Raw genomic sequence first — 14,990 nt, 5'->3', positions numbered from 1 at the left:
CTTCTTTACCTTTACTTCTCATGCATTCCCAATTTATTAATTTCTTTTTGGACTGGAAGGCAGATAGATAGCTTTCTTTGAAATAAGTGACTTTGATCACATTCAGCTTTAACTGTAAAACAACTGACCATCTGTGTAAACACGTAATATTACATTGTTTGCTTTGAATTTTGTTAAACAGCTCTCTTGGCAATGATCCTATTATGGTAATATGAATGTACAATTATTGTTAAATCAGTTAATTATTTATTTAAAAATACTTAGCTACAGTTTGCTTACACTGTCTGAAATACGTTAGTCATAATGACTTGAAGGGCTCAGTTTTAGATGTCTAATAAACAGACAAAAGTTTAATATATAGAACCAAAAATGAGATAAAACTGGTTTTGTATATACTTCTCAGGTGCCCATGTAGCATTTTATTGAAAGGAATCTGAAAAAAATTGTATTCTTAAATATTAAGATAAAATATTATTTTAATTAAATTACTAAAATATTTTGTGATACACTGAGCTGAGGTCATTTAAGCAAACATTAATTTTAAAGCTTTATGGTTCATAGCAGTTACTTTCTCTGTTAACACTGTTTGCTGATTTATTACTTCTATTTATTAGTAGTGTAAGCTTACCATGGGCTGTCTCCTGTGACGTGTTTTGCCCAGTACATCCAGATGGAAAAGATCAGATTGAGTTCCAAGAAGCTTTCAATAGTGTCACTATTGCAAAATGTTTTGTGATGTCTCATTCTTGGAAAAATGTCTGTAGTACTCTTATTTCCTGTTGTTATGTGCAGCTCACCAGCGGGGCGGGGGCGAGGTGGGAGCTTGTGCATTTGAGACCTCCCAGCAGAAAAAGATGCAAACTTTCTAATAATAATCATCTTTACCTATAGCATTATTTTCATCCTGGCAGATAGTTCAACCTGTTGCATGAACAGCACATCTTTCAAGGATAGGATTTATCAACAGAAAGAGTATTGCAGGTGTGTCTGAAAGCAGGTCTATTGCATTAGCAGGCTTTCCAGTTTTTGAGTATAAAAAGCCAAGAATGCTGTCACTTCATCTAAAATTTACTTTAAATTTTGTATTTAATTCTCTAGTTCTGTTCATCTGTGTTGAAATTGTGTTTTAAAAACTGTCCAACAGGAGTAAGTACTTCCAGGTTAATGTAAATTTCTTGCACATTTCATTTGGGTTTAAATGTGATTTTGGAGCTGTAACCTAAATGGTGCTGAAATACTAAATATGGATGCCATCTAGACTCAAAGGAGTGTTTTACTAATAAAATCCTTTAAGTCAAAATGTCCAACAGCCTAACATGTGGTCTCAGAAAAGATATATTGGCTGTCCTTGGAGAGAATGGGTTTTTTTGTTTTAGTACAAAAGGATGATAAACATTTATTTCTGGAGCCTATTTTAGAGAGCCAGAGGAAAGGGAAGGATGCCAATTAATACTTTGCATAGTGAGATGGTTTATTTAAAATCAGAGAAATATACCCAGTTCTTAAGACTAGCATTAACAAAAGAATTGCAGTAGAATTGTTTTATCAGCTTCTCAGCAAGTTTATTTTGGGTGTGCTAAATATTTAATTCAGAGCTATAATGTTACAAGGTTGTTTGTTTGTTTTTTTAACAATAGCTGTTATTAATGTATTTGAAAAGTGTACCTAGGAAAGTATTTATGAAAATATGTGATTTTTCTAATCCTACAAAGGAACTTCTAGTCTCCACAGTTGCCATGGTTAGCATTAATTAACATACTTTTAGGAACTCCTACATTCTGTTTACCTTAATAGTTAAGAGCTTGGACAAATATTTAGCAGTCATTTAAATTAATATGATTTCTAATTAGGCAAATCACTGTATTTGTAGTCGTTGTGAATGGTTGTTTATGTCAAAGATTGTTATGTAGGGAGTAAAATCTCTAAGATTTTGTGCTATTGCATTTACAGCTGGTTTACAACATGTTTATTTAGAAAACATTAGCAATAATGAGAATGCAAAGATTAACCATTCTTTGGTTTTTGTCAACATGCAAACATCTTCAATTTTGTTACATTTTGAGAAAGAAAAGCAGTAGTAAGCTGCCAGAAGTATAACTGAAACATGCAAACAAGGATTTAATATTAATTCCCCAAAATTTTCTACAGGGAAGACCTTTTACTTTTATTACATGCGTATTTAAGCATAGAATTCTGATTAGCAATTTGTCTTTTCAATTTCCTTCTTTGTGCCAATGAAATTAAAAGAATAGTATGCAGAATTATCTCTCAGATGTATATTTGATATGCCCAGCTTCATCTTTTTTTTTTCTTACCTAATAATAAAAAGATAAAATTTGGATATTCTTTTTAAATAGTCATGCAGGCTACATCTACCATGTCAAATCTAAATTTGAAGAGTAAGAAAAAGAAAGGAGTATAATTGACATCAGTCAATTACAGTAGAGGAAAAATTGGTTATTTCCCATTAAGTTCCGTTTTTTTTTGTGAGTCGTGAAATCAAATTTTCCTTATATTTTATAAGGCAGTCTTCATTAATTCGTTTGTTTAGTACTTAAAAGTTTTTTTTCTTTTAATTTCCTAGTCCTGAGTATTTTTTCAGTGTTCAGGACAAGCTGTACCAGCCCTGCTTGCTGCTCTCACAATCTGCTTTTGAGCAGAGTCCAGGGTAGCACTGGGTTAACTCGGCTGGCTAGTTAGCACTGCTGCCCATGGAGACACGCATTGTGCTTGCTTTTCCAAGTCTGTGCGCTGGTTTGCACAGTGCTGAGCCTGAGCTGCAGTTTGTCTTTCAGCCTGGCTAACTAGCTACACGTGAAATCATTGCACTTCTTGCCACAGTTAAGACAAGTGTCATCATTCTGTGATGATCCAGATGTGACAGAACAGATTTATTCTGCTTTATTTTTAGTGAAATTATTTATTTTCCTATATTGACAGATATGAGATGATGTGAGTATGTCACTCATTTCCAGTATTTCACTGGAAGTGTGAAATTCTGTTGCCATTAAAAATGAATGAGACCGAATCAAAACTGACTTGTTCCGATTAATATTTTAGAATAGCTATTTTTTGTTTCAAATATTATTTGAACTTGCTTTTTTCAGAAGGATTTTTTTGTTTGTTTTTTCTTTATTTTCTCAGGGTTCTGTTTGTTTATCATAGTTTTATCAGGCTTCTTCTGTGTGTGACAGGAATTGTAATTGTACTATTCATCATGAATACATGCTACATATCTGCCTTCATGTCTCTGTTCTTCCAAACAACATCCCTATGAGATTTCATCCAAAAGTGTTCACAGGAGAATTGCCACGGCTATGTCAAATTCTTAAATGGGAACACGAGGAGCAGCTTGCTGTAATTTCTTTTGTTTTTTTTTTTCCTTATTGCTTTGTCATGGAAGAAAAGACTTTTTTTAAAAAAATATTTTGAATGTGGGCTTCCTAGTTTCCTTTCCCTGAACTGCTAATTCAGAATCATGATGCTGAGTTTTCATGGCCATTTTAGGTTCTCAGGAGCCCAACATAGTCATAAATTTTCACTTACATGTTTATTTCCAGCCTAACTTGGCGTTCAGTCGTCTTCAGAATGTAAGGGAACAGTTGAGTAATAGCTGTCACTGAAAAATAGGCATTTTGATTTCATTTATTTACAGAGGCTAAGATGGAATGTACTGTGTCCAGCTCTGGGGTCCCCAGTATAGAAAGGACATCAATCTGCTGGAGCAAATCCAGAGCCACTCAGGGGGTCAGAGGGATGAGGCACCTTTCCTGTGAGGAACAGCTGAGAGAACTGGGATTGTTCAGCCTGGGGAAGGGAAGGGAAGGCTGTGGGATGACCCTGCTGCAGCCTTCCAGTGTCAGAAGAGGGATGGAGAGAGGCTTTTTGCAAAGGCATGTCGTGATAATACAAAAGAAATGGCTTCAAACTGAAAGAGTGTAGGTTTAGATTAGATCTCAGGAAGAAATCCATTTCTGCAAGGGTGGTGAGGCGCTGGAACAGGCTTCCCAGGGAAGCTGGGGTTGCCTGCTTCCTGACAGTGTTCAAGGCCATGTTGGATGAGGCTTTTAGCAGACTGATCTAGTGGAAGGTGTTCCTGCTCATGGGCAGGGGGTTGGAGTTATATGGAATTAGATGATCTTTGGGACCTTGTCCAGCCTAGGGTATCTGTGACAATGTGTTAGTGTACTCTAAAACATAATTCTAGTTTGCTGATGTTACTAATGTATTCTTTGCCCAAAACTTTGTGGTGGCAAAGACTTGATGTCTGTAACTTTGCTTAGGATAGGGTTGATCTCTTGGATGCTCTAACATCCAAGGGCTTCACACCAGCCTTGCCCTTTCGAGCTGCTGCAGTATGAGTGACTAAGCTGCTGACATACTACTCTAAGAGAAAGCTGAACTAATCTGCAAGGAACTTTGTATTTACTCAAATACTGAATTAATCCCCAGTGCTTTGTTACAGTGTTTTAGCATAAAGAGACATTATTTATTAATACAGCTTCATATATGAATATGCTGATGGATACATTGTAAAAACAAACAAAAAAACCAACCCACAACCCAATTGCAAGACTGAGAGAGATTCTGTAGCTGTAGTTTCACAAAACAGCTACAGCTTGAGTTTATGCAAGTTCATTAAGCTCTTTGTCTATAAAAGCATCTGGTTTTTATCTCAAGCAGAGAGAGGCGTAGGTGGCATTTCCATGTAGTGAAGGTGGGTAACTGGAGGATACTTGGGCAGATGCCAAAAGCTGGCACAGGTTCTACCAGATACAGGCACGTTCACATGCTCACTGTACATAAGTATGCCAAGATCTGCTTAATACAACATCAGCTAGGAAGTTCTTGGGTGAGAAATTGTTTGAGAATGGAATAAGGTTCTACACAAATGTTTCTGTGTGACTTTTCTAGTGTTCTGTCCTGAGCACTTGCTTTTTTGTAATTTTTCACAATATTTTACTAAGTAGACCACTTGTCTCTCCTGATACAGCTTTTCTTTTGCTTTCTTTTGGCAATTTTTTAGCTTACACAACATTATACACTTGTTTCTAGTCTAATTTTGGTTCTTTTTCTTGTTGACCTGGAAGCTGTATTCTCTGGGGATTGGGGGTAGCGAAGGGGACAGGTAGCAATGCAGAGAAGTTTGCTGTAGGAAAATACAAAAGATATGAGCATGGATTGAAGCTGAAATGCAAGCACCAGAGAAAAGGTTATTCTTCTGCTGTTATGCAGCTTCAACTGTAAAGGGAGATATTGGTTCTCACTGTTAACAGGGACCTCTGTTTCATTAACTTTTAACTCTGGAGTAATTTGTGCTTTACAGGCACTTGGTAAGGAAGAAGCTTTGTTTGTGTCCTTAGATATTACAGACCTAATCACAGAACATTCTGAGTTGGAAGGGACCCACAAGAATCATCAAAGCCAACTCTGAAGTGGATGGTCCATGCAGAGATCAAAGCCAGAACCCTGGCATTATTAGCAGCATGATCTGACCAGCTGGGCTAATCTCATGTTCCCCGTATATACTGAACTTCATTTTTGTCAGCAAAGGTCTAGTAACTGTACAGGAAATCATAAGATAAAGTAATGGGAATGTACATAGTTTGACAGGTTTTCTAGAAGATTCTGGATCTTTTTTGTACAATTTTTGTGGGATGAGAGGTGCAATCATGAGATGTTAGGGCTGCTGATATAGCATATTTCCCAGTCCTTTACTTAAAGCAAGAGCAGCCTCTTCATGGTAGAGCTGATTGCTCTTATTCTTAATTGCATATATTTTTTTGTGGCTTGTCAGGTAGCTAAGTTTTGCACAAAAGGTGCAATAGTTGTCTGTGTCAAACTTTGCAAGTTTTTGGGATTGCTTTAAAAATAAAAAAAGAAAATATATTTTATTCCATTTATTTTGTTCCCCAATTTTTTCATTTCACCACAAAATTATTTTAGCTCCGAACAAAAACTAGTCTCATGACACGATTTGATTTTGGTTGATTTAAAATCAAATTCAGCATCTGTCCATTACTATTGATTTTCTGGTAAACTTCAGCAAACTTTTAAATCTCGTAGCTGCAGATAGCTATGGTGTAGTATGAAAGAGTACTACGTGAATTATGCCTATTCCATCTCAGAAGTAATATCACCTAAGTTCCATCTTGTTTATGCAGCTTTTTTGAGAGCCACTAGCCTGTACAGAAGCAAGTAAGGAAAAAAAAAGAAAAAAAAAAGAAATCTAGTTTGTAAATCCATGTGAATCTTTGAAAAACATTTTAAAAATGCAAATGGCTGAATATCTTAAGAAATACTACACCTTTTTATTTCTGTGAACTTTAAAAATCATGAATCTTTAAATGTATATTAATTTCCTTCCTGAAAAGCAATTTGCTTTTTTATTTAAGTGTTGCAAAAAAAGCTCAACAATTGTATGTGGTGGATTGAGGGCAGACAGTGGATTCTATATTCACTGAACATTGGGACCTTCCTTTAAATAGGAGGAAAAACAAACCTAGTGAAGCATTTTTTGTAAGGAGACAACAAAACTCTCCATAAATGTACTTTGGATTTATATTAGATAATCACACAAAGAAACAGTGAAAAAAAGTGTTTGTGACTAATTGTAGAGACACTTTTCTGAGAAGTTTATCAATACAAGCAAGAAGTACAAATACGTGTTACTTTCTGTGTCTTGTTTTAGTCTTATGATTACAAGTTGGATTCTTGGAATGAGATCCTGGCATCCTGTGAGAAATACAGAGTTTTGAGTATTGGTATAATCAAGTCAGGACATTTGCCCGCAAAAGGCCTTCAACAGGGGAGCTAAAAACTAGACAAAACTTACAAGTACAGCTCAAACAATGGAAATATTAGGTCAGAACAGGCTGCTTTTAATAATCACAAGACTTTTTCTTGGACTAGATTCTGAAGTTCTTTTAAACAGGAACTGCAGTTTGACCTCAGTGGAAAAGCAATATGTTATGCAAGCTCTGTAGTTTTAAGCAACTTTATATAAAAGTTTGGTAACATTGAGGATTGGGTTAACTGTAAAATGTCTTTGCATTGCAAATGGTTTGCAACTTCAGTGGGGATTTGGTTGTTGTTTTTTTTTTTTGTTAGTTGGGGTTGAATAGTTTTTTTTTCCTTTTTACCTGAACTTGATTTTACTGGTTAATTCTCCATGCTGTTAGTTGCAGCACAGAATTTCTGAGTCCAAATGCATGTTGCTGAGGATGTAATCTTGTATTTTGGCAGAGAAATCCAACTCTGGGTACCTAATATTGCTAAGATAATTAGATATCTTAGATGAGATAAGAACAGACTGATGTCCTGGTTCATTCAGGAGTGTCACATTGGATTCTACAAAGCTTGAAGCCTCAGGATACTGCTGGCAGGGTAGAAGTGGGCATATATGCAGAGCTCAAATCCCGTTAATGGCTAAGGGGCTCCCTGAACTATAAAATTAGGCATCCCCAATATTTGTACATGTGAATCAAGTCCTGTTTTATTCAGAAGTGAAAGAATGGACACATTGCTGCACAACTAGAGCACCTTTTTCTTTTTATCTTTTTCTTTTTTTTTTTTTTAATTAACATTCTCTCTCTTACTTCCATAGAGGATGCACTGTGAAACAAGGGTTTGTGTTTTTTTTTTTTTTTTAACTACAACAGTTTCTCTGTGTTAGTCATGAGTTCTCATGTTGCTTTTTCATCTTATTTGAATTTTACCTTCTGGGACAAAAAAGCAGAAGAAAGGAACAGCACAGAGACTCACAAATTGTGGTGGGAATGAATCTAGACAGATAAACTGTGTTGTTGTGTCAGAGCCATTTCATGCTGGATTTATGTTCTACAAACGGATAAGTGACAAAAAAAATTTTGATGTGTACTACACATTTGCCCAGAAGGCATGAGATAAACTCTGTAGTCATTAACTTGAAGGGTAGTTCATAAACAGACTTTCCTGTTACTCTTGAGAAAATTTTTTGCTCTGCTATGCATAATTTTTCTGTTTCTTTGCCTGCCAAGGAATTTCTTTGGTTTATATTACATCAATCCATTCTATCACTGTTAAAATTTAATAAAAGATGATAGGATGCAGTAGGATATTTAGATATATATAGGCAGACCCTTATATTTACACAAATCCATCCAGAGGGATGTTTAAATTTCAGGCTTACTGCCCAGAACTTTTTTTTTTTGTTCCTGTTTCCTTCTCAGAAATTCTCTCTGCCTTATTTTGCTTATGTAATGGAAGGTGATAATAAGAATTCTTTCACTTGTAAGCTGTCATTCTTGGAATGAATTTTGGTACAGATGGGATTTGTCTACCTTTATTCTGAAATTTTCCTGAGTTCTTATATGCTATGCCCTGGAGGGGATGTGTGGGATCTGGCAGCTACTAGAGTTCAACTGTACATTTGAACTTATAGAATAATTTTTTTAATCCTTATTATTTCAGGGACTTAATGTCTCCAGTTTAAGGGTATATTTTTTGTCTTTTTTTCTTTTCTTTTTTTTTTTTTGAGGAAAAATAGAAATTTAAATGCAACATGATACCTGACTTAGAATATTGAATAAATTAGTTGTTTGAAATACTTTTAGAGAAAAATTATTGTGAAGTTTTTTCAAAGATGCTTGAAAGCTCTCTGAATGATGCTTATTTGCATGTTTGCTGGTTTTAGGAGAAGGAGACCACTAAACTGAATTGAGGCATATGAATTTTTATGAATTTTGTATTACGCAACTCAGCTTACAGTATGAGCAGTGAAAGCTGGAGTGCTTTTTCATTTTATGGTGGTTTTGCTTTTATTATTTACCTTTTACTACTGGACACATAAGTGGGGGACTGATCTGACTGAATAAAGAATCACTGCCTTCAGTAGTGGCTTTCATGTTTTTTGCAGTTATTATGTGGCTCATATGCCTAAAAATAGTTTGAAATCAGTAGTATCAGCACCAAATTATTGAAAGCAGGAAGTAGAAATGAAAGTTTCTGCGGCACAATGGCCACATCTGGTTTTTCATTTCAGATGTATTGGGTTGCCTCCTCCAGAACAACACAGGTCTCCCAGAAGGACCCAAAGCAATGGCACAGGTTTTTATTCATGCACCGGAGTTAGTTAGCAACATTTCAGCTACTGATTACTTTAGGCACACCCTGGGAGGCTGTGAAGGAGAGAAATCAGTTTTTAAATGTGTCCCAGTGCTACTTCCTGTGGCATCTGTTGTAGTTATGTGTAGCTCATAACTACAGTTGTTCAACTGCCCACTGAGTTAAATGCATTTTGCAGGGAAGGCTCCAAGTAAACGCACCAATGGTTTCATGCCATATCTAAAAATCAGTAGAAAAGGGATTCTTGAAGACTAGAAAAGATCTAGCAATGTAGAATCTAAAACCAGAATTCTGGGAGGTAGAGGAAAACTTTAAATAAAGTGCATGAGTTCTTAAATACTTGTGAGTGGAAACCAAGCAACATTTTCTCTTTCAGCAAACGCTATTTCAGGATTTATTTGGAGGATTTCAGATCTTATAGAAAATGCTCATAAAGGGAGATAACACAAAAGAGATTTTGTTTCTCATAGTCTCTTTTATGTTAAAAAAAAATGTCAGAAAATTGTGTATCAAACATATGATTCTACACAAATAATATCACCTGTGCAGAGAATGCATATTTAAATCTGGAGTGTTTGAAAGGTCAGAGTTAAAAGATGCTCTGCAGAATTTTTGGGTTCAGAAGCTGTCATGTAGAAGCTAAAGCTGAACAATTTTGTCTCCTCCTGCACCGGAAGGCAAAGCATAATGCTGAAGAATTACACTTCGCTCACTATGATATTACCAAGTAAACCCAGGAGGGAAAGAAAGGGAATTTCATTCTAGACTGTTTCAAGTTATATTTCTCTTTTATTCAGGTGATGAGCTAGCAAACTAGCCATCCTTATCATTATTGTTGTCCTCATTTTTATTATGATTATTTTATTACGTTGACAAGAAAAAAGAAATAATGGTCAAAAAAACTGGATGCTTCAGTTCTGGGGAAGACAAGCAGATAGCGGAGAATGGTTTAGTTTTTCTGTGCCTTCTCTGGTGTGTGCTTTTCTCACTGTTCTCACTCTGACTATTGTGCAGGTGGTTGACCAGATTGACACGCTGACATGTGATCTGCAGCTGGAGGATGAGATGACAGACAGCTCCAAAACAGACACCCTGAACAGCAGCTCCAGCAGCACAACGGCCTCCAGCTTGGAGAAGGTGAAGGTGCGGGGCAGCGCGCCGCTCATCAAGCCGCCCGCGCACCCGTCCGCCATCCTCACCGTGCTGCGCAAGCCCAACCCGCCGCCTCCTCCGCCTCGCCTGACGCCTGTCAGGTGCGATGAGCCCCCCAGGCTGCCTCCCTTGGCCAACCCGCTCAAGACCAATGGCACCCTGCTGCGGAACGGGGGCCTGCCCGCAGCACCAGGCCGCGTCCCCAACGGAGATGTGTGCTGTGTGCCCAGCAGCGGCCTGGAGAAGGTGGTGATGCCGCCACTGGCACACAGGGCGGAGAAGGAGCGGTGTGCCCAGGCCGGAGCCAGGGAGCGAGTGCGGTTCAGCGAGAAGGTGCAGTACCACGGCTACTGCCCCGACTGTGACGTTCGCTACAACATCAAAAACAGGGAGGTGCACTTGCACGGCGAGCCGTCCCGGGCTGCGGGAAAGCTGCCACACCAGTGCCCTCCTCTGCCGCCTCCTCCACCTCCCCTGCCTCCGTTTCTTCTGGAAAATGGAGGGTTGGGGATAAGTCCCAGTAATAGCTTTCCACCTCCAAGACCTGCAACTGTGCCTCCACAAACTGCGCCAAAACCCCAGAAGACCATCTTGAGGAAATCAACCACTACAACAGTGTGAAGTATGCCCCTTGTAATAACTCTTTGTTTTTTCCTATATATAAACATAAATAGGTAATGAGCACTTTCTACTTGAGCAATAAAAAGACCCAATGTATTACACCCTGTGTCCAGTGAAGTGGCATAGAAATCACATGGTAAGTACAAAGAGGAATACTTGTTGGTCTTACCCTTTTGGCAAAGGGTGCTGGAAAAATACTCATTCTTTAGCGCTGATGTTGTAAACATCTGTAGCAGTTTCTTATTTGTAGCATGGTTTAAAAGACAATGAAAAGAAAGTTCAGTGTGAAAATACTGCATAGTGACATGTGATAGGTTTCAGTCTGATATAAGGGAATAACTATTTCTCTCCTGGGTTTTGGGACTTTTCAAATGTCTTTTGATGAAGCCAAGTGGAGTACCAGGTAACAGCCTTTGACTGAATTCTAGCAAATGATTTTTTTCTCTTCATGCATGCTTGAGCAAATTCAGTGTGTGTGGAGTGGTTGCAGTAGGGGGTAATCACTGGACTCTCAGCAGCTTGGTCTTTGGTGGGGAAGTATAATTGAAAAAAATAATTGACATATGTGTTGGCGCGGCTCTGGAAAATCGAGTTGCATTTTGTTTCTCACTCTCTCAGTGCATCACTCCTGATGTAAAGTACCGAGTCTGAGATGAGCAGGGATTGTCCCATTAAGTTCCCCTTTTTTCTCCATCTGCAAAATGGTAGTGATACTTTATCTCACTGTGCACTGGCAGTAGGCTGGAAAAACAAAGCCCAGTTCTGTGTTTTTCACAAAGCTTTTGTCTGGTGCAAATCTTCTTTGAGAAGGCAGAGAAAATGCTGCTTAAGGCCTCCTGGGACATCCACTTAATTCATGTAAAGAGCTTTGAAGTTGAAAAGCTCTGTGCAATTATGGAGCATTAACATGCAAAACAAGATATTTTACATGCTATCACATTTTGATGGTGAACCCAATTAATATTCTTACTAGTTGAAAAAAAGTCCTCAGTGTTTTTAATTATTTTATGACAGAATATCCTTTTATTCTCACAAAGAGAATTGCAGGGATTTAGTGTTTAAAAAAATCCAGTCAATGAATAAATCTGATAAAAAATCTGTTACTTACAAAACATGTACCAAAATAGTCTCAATGGCCAACAGCAAATGCTATAGTAAAAAAAAAAAATTATGCTTATTTTAGCTGAAGTATAAAAATTACTTTATGGCAAAACAGAAAAAAATCTGACAAAACAGATTTTGAATTTTAATTTCTATTTACATCTTGTAAATTAAACAGATATTGTGTTCTCCTGTATAGGTATTCTAGTATTTAAACCAAAATAATAAGGATAATTGTAACAAAAGTCCCATCAATGACTACTGTTTGTAAATCTTTGCAATAAGCAAACATTTTATTTTGTGCAAATACACATCCAGGGTCTAAAGGCTCATGAAGTGTTCCCTGCATAAAAGGCAAAGAAAGGAAATCATCCTAAATTCTTAATCATGCTTTCCCCTCATGCCTGCCATGTGTTTTTCATGATGCACTTTACATTTGGTATTGTTCGACTGTACTTAATCCCACGGGAGCTGCTGCTGTGTGCAGCGAGTCCAGGCTGCAGCAGGAGACAGGGGACAGGAACTCGTCCTGCATCTGTGCAAGATCTTTGCTGCCCAGATCAGGACTGTGGCAGGTGGATTCTGCTCACGTGCTGGAACTCCACAGCACCTCCCTTGCTCATACATTGAAAACTGCATTTGAAATCACTGGAAAAATGCGCACATATACCCACATTGCATAGCTGTAGGATTTTCTTTTAAAAAGAAAATTCCTGCTGTCCTTAAAATATCACTGCTGTACAGATCATACACCCGTTATGAGCTAGTTTAGTATTATTTTTTCATTCTTATACAAGCTACTGTTTACAAGAAATACGATAATGCAAATCAAATATTGCACATAAAATATTAAAGAAAACAATGCTGAGTAATTTTAGAGGGTGATGGTGCATATGTCTTACCTCACTTGGCTTGGTTTTTTTGGTATGAGTTCACCTCTGACAGCAGAGTGCTGCATTTCTCCTCTGGGCTTGTCAGAGTCTCGTGAACATGTTAGCACCTCCAGACAGGATGCTTCACTCAGTGGATGTGGACTGATATACATGTAAATTTCAGTTTTGTTACAGCTATCAGCTGTGGAAAGCTTAAACAGCATCCAAGTTTGAGCAGTTAATGTTCAGTTTAGGTACCCAACATCTTATATCTCATACTTTGTCTTTGCATTCAGAAGTGCTTTCTTAACTCTTTCCCTACACCTCCTGAGTATCTTCATATGATATGGCTGTGCCATGAAAAGATGTGAGTTTTCAAATGCAGTGCTATCTCTGACCAGCAATGCAGCTTCAAAATATGACGGAAAAACATTGTTTTTCAGCAAAGTTTGACAACCCAGTCTTTCTACAACATGTTCCAAGATCTCTGTTAAATCATAATACAAACATTAAATCAGTTATATTTTAATGAGAATGTCTCTGGCCTGTGTCCCATTGTAAGGTATTTTTGTCAGAATAATAATTTCACATTAATAACATGTCAGAATAAAATTAAGGTTAAAACAGGTAAACTTGCAAAATGTGCAAAACAATTAACTTTAAATTTTGCAGCGCTGTTTGGAAACTGGTAATAGAAATGGCGTAGCAACAAATGCAGTAGTGTGTTCAGCCAGCAGTATTTTTTACTTTTATATGAGGAATGTAAAGTATGTGAAGCATTTTTGAACACCTGCAAAACAGTGTGCTTCACACTTTAGTGAGGAATACCCAGTAAACTAACTGGACAGGAGTTGTCTGCATTTGTAATGTAAATGTAATATTCTCTGAGATTACATTTAGTGTTTTGCAAATATGTTTATACCTGAAAAAAATGAATGTCCAGTAGCAGTACTCAGAGCTTTAATTCAGTGTTTGCCACTCCATCAGTCTGCTGTATGGCTTTAGTTTCCTAAGTTATTTTAAAATCTCAACTGTCCAGATCTAGGCTTCCCAAATGCAAATAGGAGAAGGTTGATTCTATCAGTTTAATGAAGGGGACAAGTTTAGGAAAATTAGTATTAAAAAAATGAAAATTACCTTATTTGTAATAATGGCATTCATTAAAAAGATTAACCCATGAATGCATTGCAAGAAAGGAAAACTTGGAGAGTAAAATCCTTTTGAAGGATGCAAGATAGGAATCTTCAGAAAGATAATGCATCTTTCTGCCGCCTGGTAAAAGTAATTTTTCTTCCTTCTCTCTTGTTGTCTGAGTTGTTACACCTCTCATTGCATCATCAATTTTCTTAAAAACAAGAAAAAATTCCAAATTGTCATTGATGGTTTTTTATTATTAAATCAATATCTTATTTAAAATGTGATGTGATATAAGTCAAGTATACTACAGCTGTTGTTATTAGCTTTCTTCAGATAATTTGTTTATTGGTTTTGAAGCAGAAAGCAGTATGACTCCTTTAATTACCAGCGAGATTTTATGTGAATGTTTGCTCAGATCTCTTTCTTTCCGTGTTCTAATTATGGCTTTCCTTTCAGTAATGTCACAAACAGTAATCTTACATGTTCATGTAAAATCATACCGTGGCTGCTGTGTCACTTGTCTGATGCAGTCTTAAAGTAGGCATGAGTACTGGGTACATATTTTTGCAGAGGCAGCATTTCTCACACCCCAGTATATATGCTGTGAGCCGTGCTTTTTCAGGGGCAGTATATGTGTTTAGAAGCAAAATATCCACTGCTCAAACTAGTAATCATATTGAAGGCATAATGCTCACAGGTGCAGAAAGGTCTTGCAAGTGAAGTGTGCACAACGGCGTGTGGTAGAAATGTATATGGTTAACCTTGCTAAGAACAATTGCTAGAATACTCAATCTGAAAAAAATATTTGGTATCTGTTACATAAACACATATTTTGTAGGGATATTTGTGATCTATCGCATGTAATATCTACATGCTGCAGCCTAAGATTTCTGTGTCTGTATTGGCACAGACCACAACTGAAGCAACAGCAGCAGCAGCATCGTCAGCAGCACTGGGGTTACTGGGTCAGTATCCTGTGGAGCAATGCTTGCAAACTGCAGT

The 14,990-nt window shown here is 37.2% G+C and overlaps 1 protein-coding gene across 4 annotated transcripts in view; it reads left to right on the top strand.

The window, feature by feature from the left end:
* The window catches only part of PRR16 (proline rich 16), a 141,506-nt gene that overhangs the window by 84,461 nt on the left and 42,055 nt on the right, over positions 1 to 14,990 (top strand). For 2 of the 4 annotated variants that reach the window (XR_008483789.1, XR_008483790.1), the window contains exon 2: positions 10,120 to 11,014. Coding sequence is in view for 2 of the 4 variants with exons in the window: in XM_054287513.1 (XP_054143488.1) it covers positions 10,120 to 10,878 (759 nt within the window). In the remaining 2 variants the exon portion in view is untranslated. The remainder of the gene's footprint in view (positions 1 to 10,119; positions 11,015 to 14,990) is intronic. The other 2 variants (XM_054287513.1, XM_054287517.1) reach the window with 1 other exon arrangement.

This window comes from Melozone crissalis, unplaced genomic scaffold (assembly GCF_028551555.1).
Source record: "Melozone crissalis strain CALT ecotype California unplaced genomic scaffold, PUWL_Pcris_2 ptg000005l_1, whole genome shotgun sequence".
In the NCBI taxonomy this organism is placed as follows: domain Eukaryota; kingdom Metazoa; phylum Chordata; class Aves; order Passeriformes; family Passerellidae; genus Melozone; species Melozone crissalis.
Note: the sequence above shows the minus strand (reverse complement) of the source record. Positions and strands in the feature narration are given on the sequence as shown.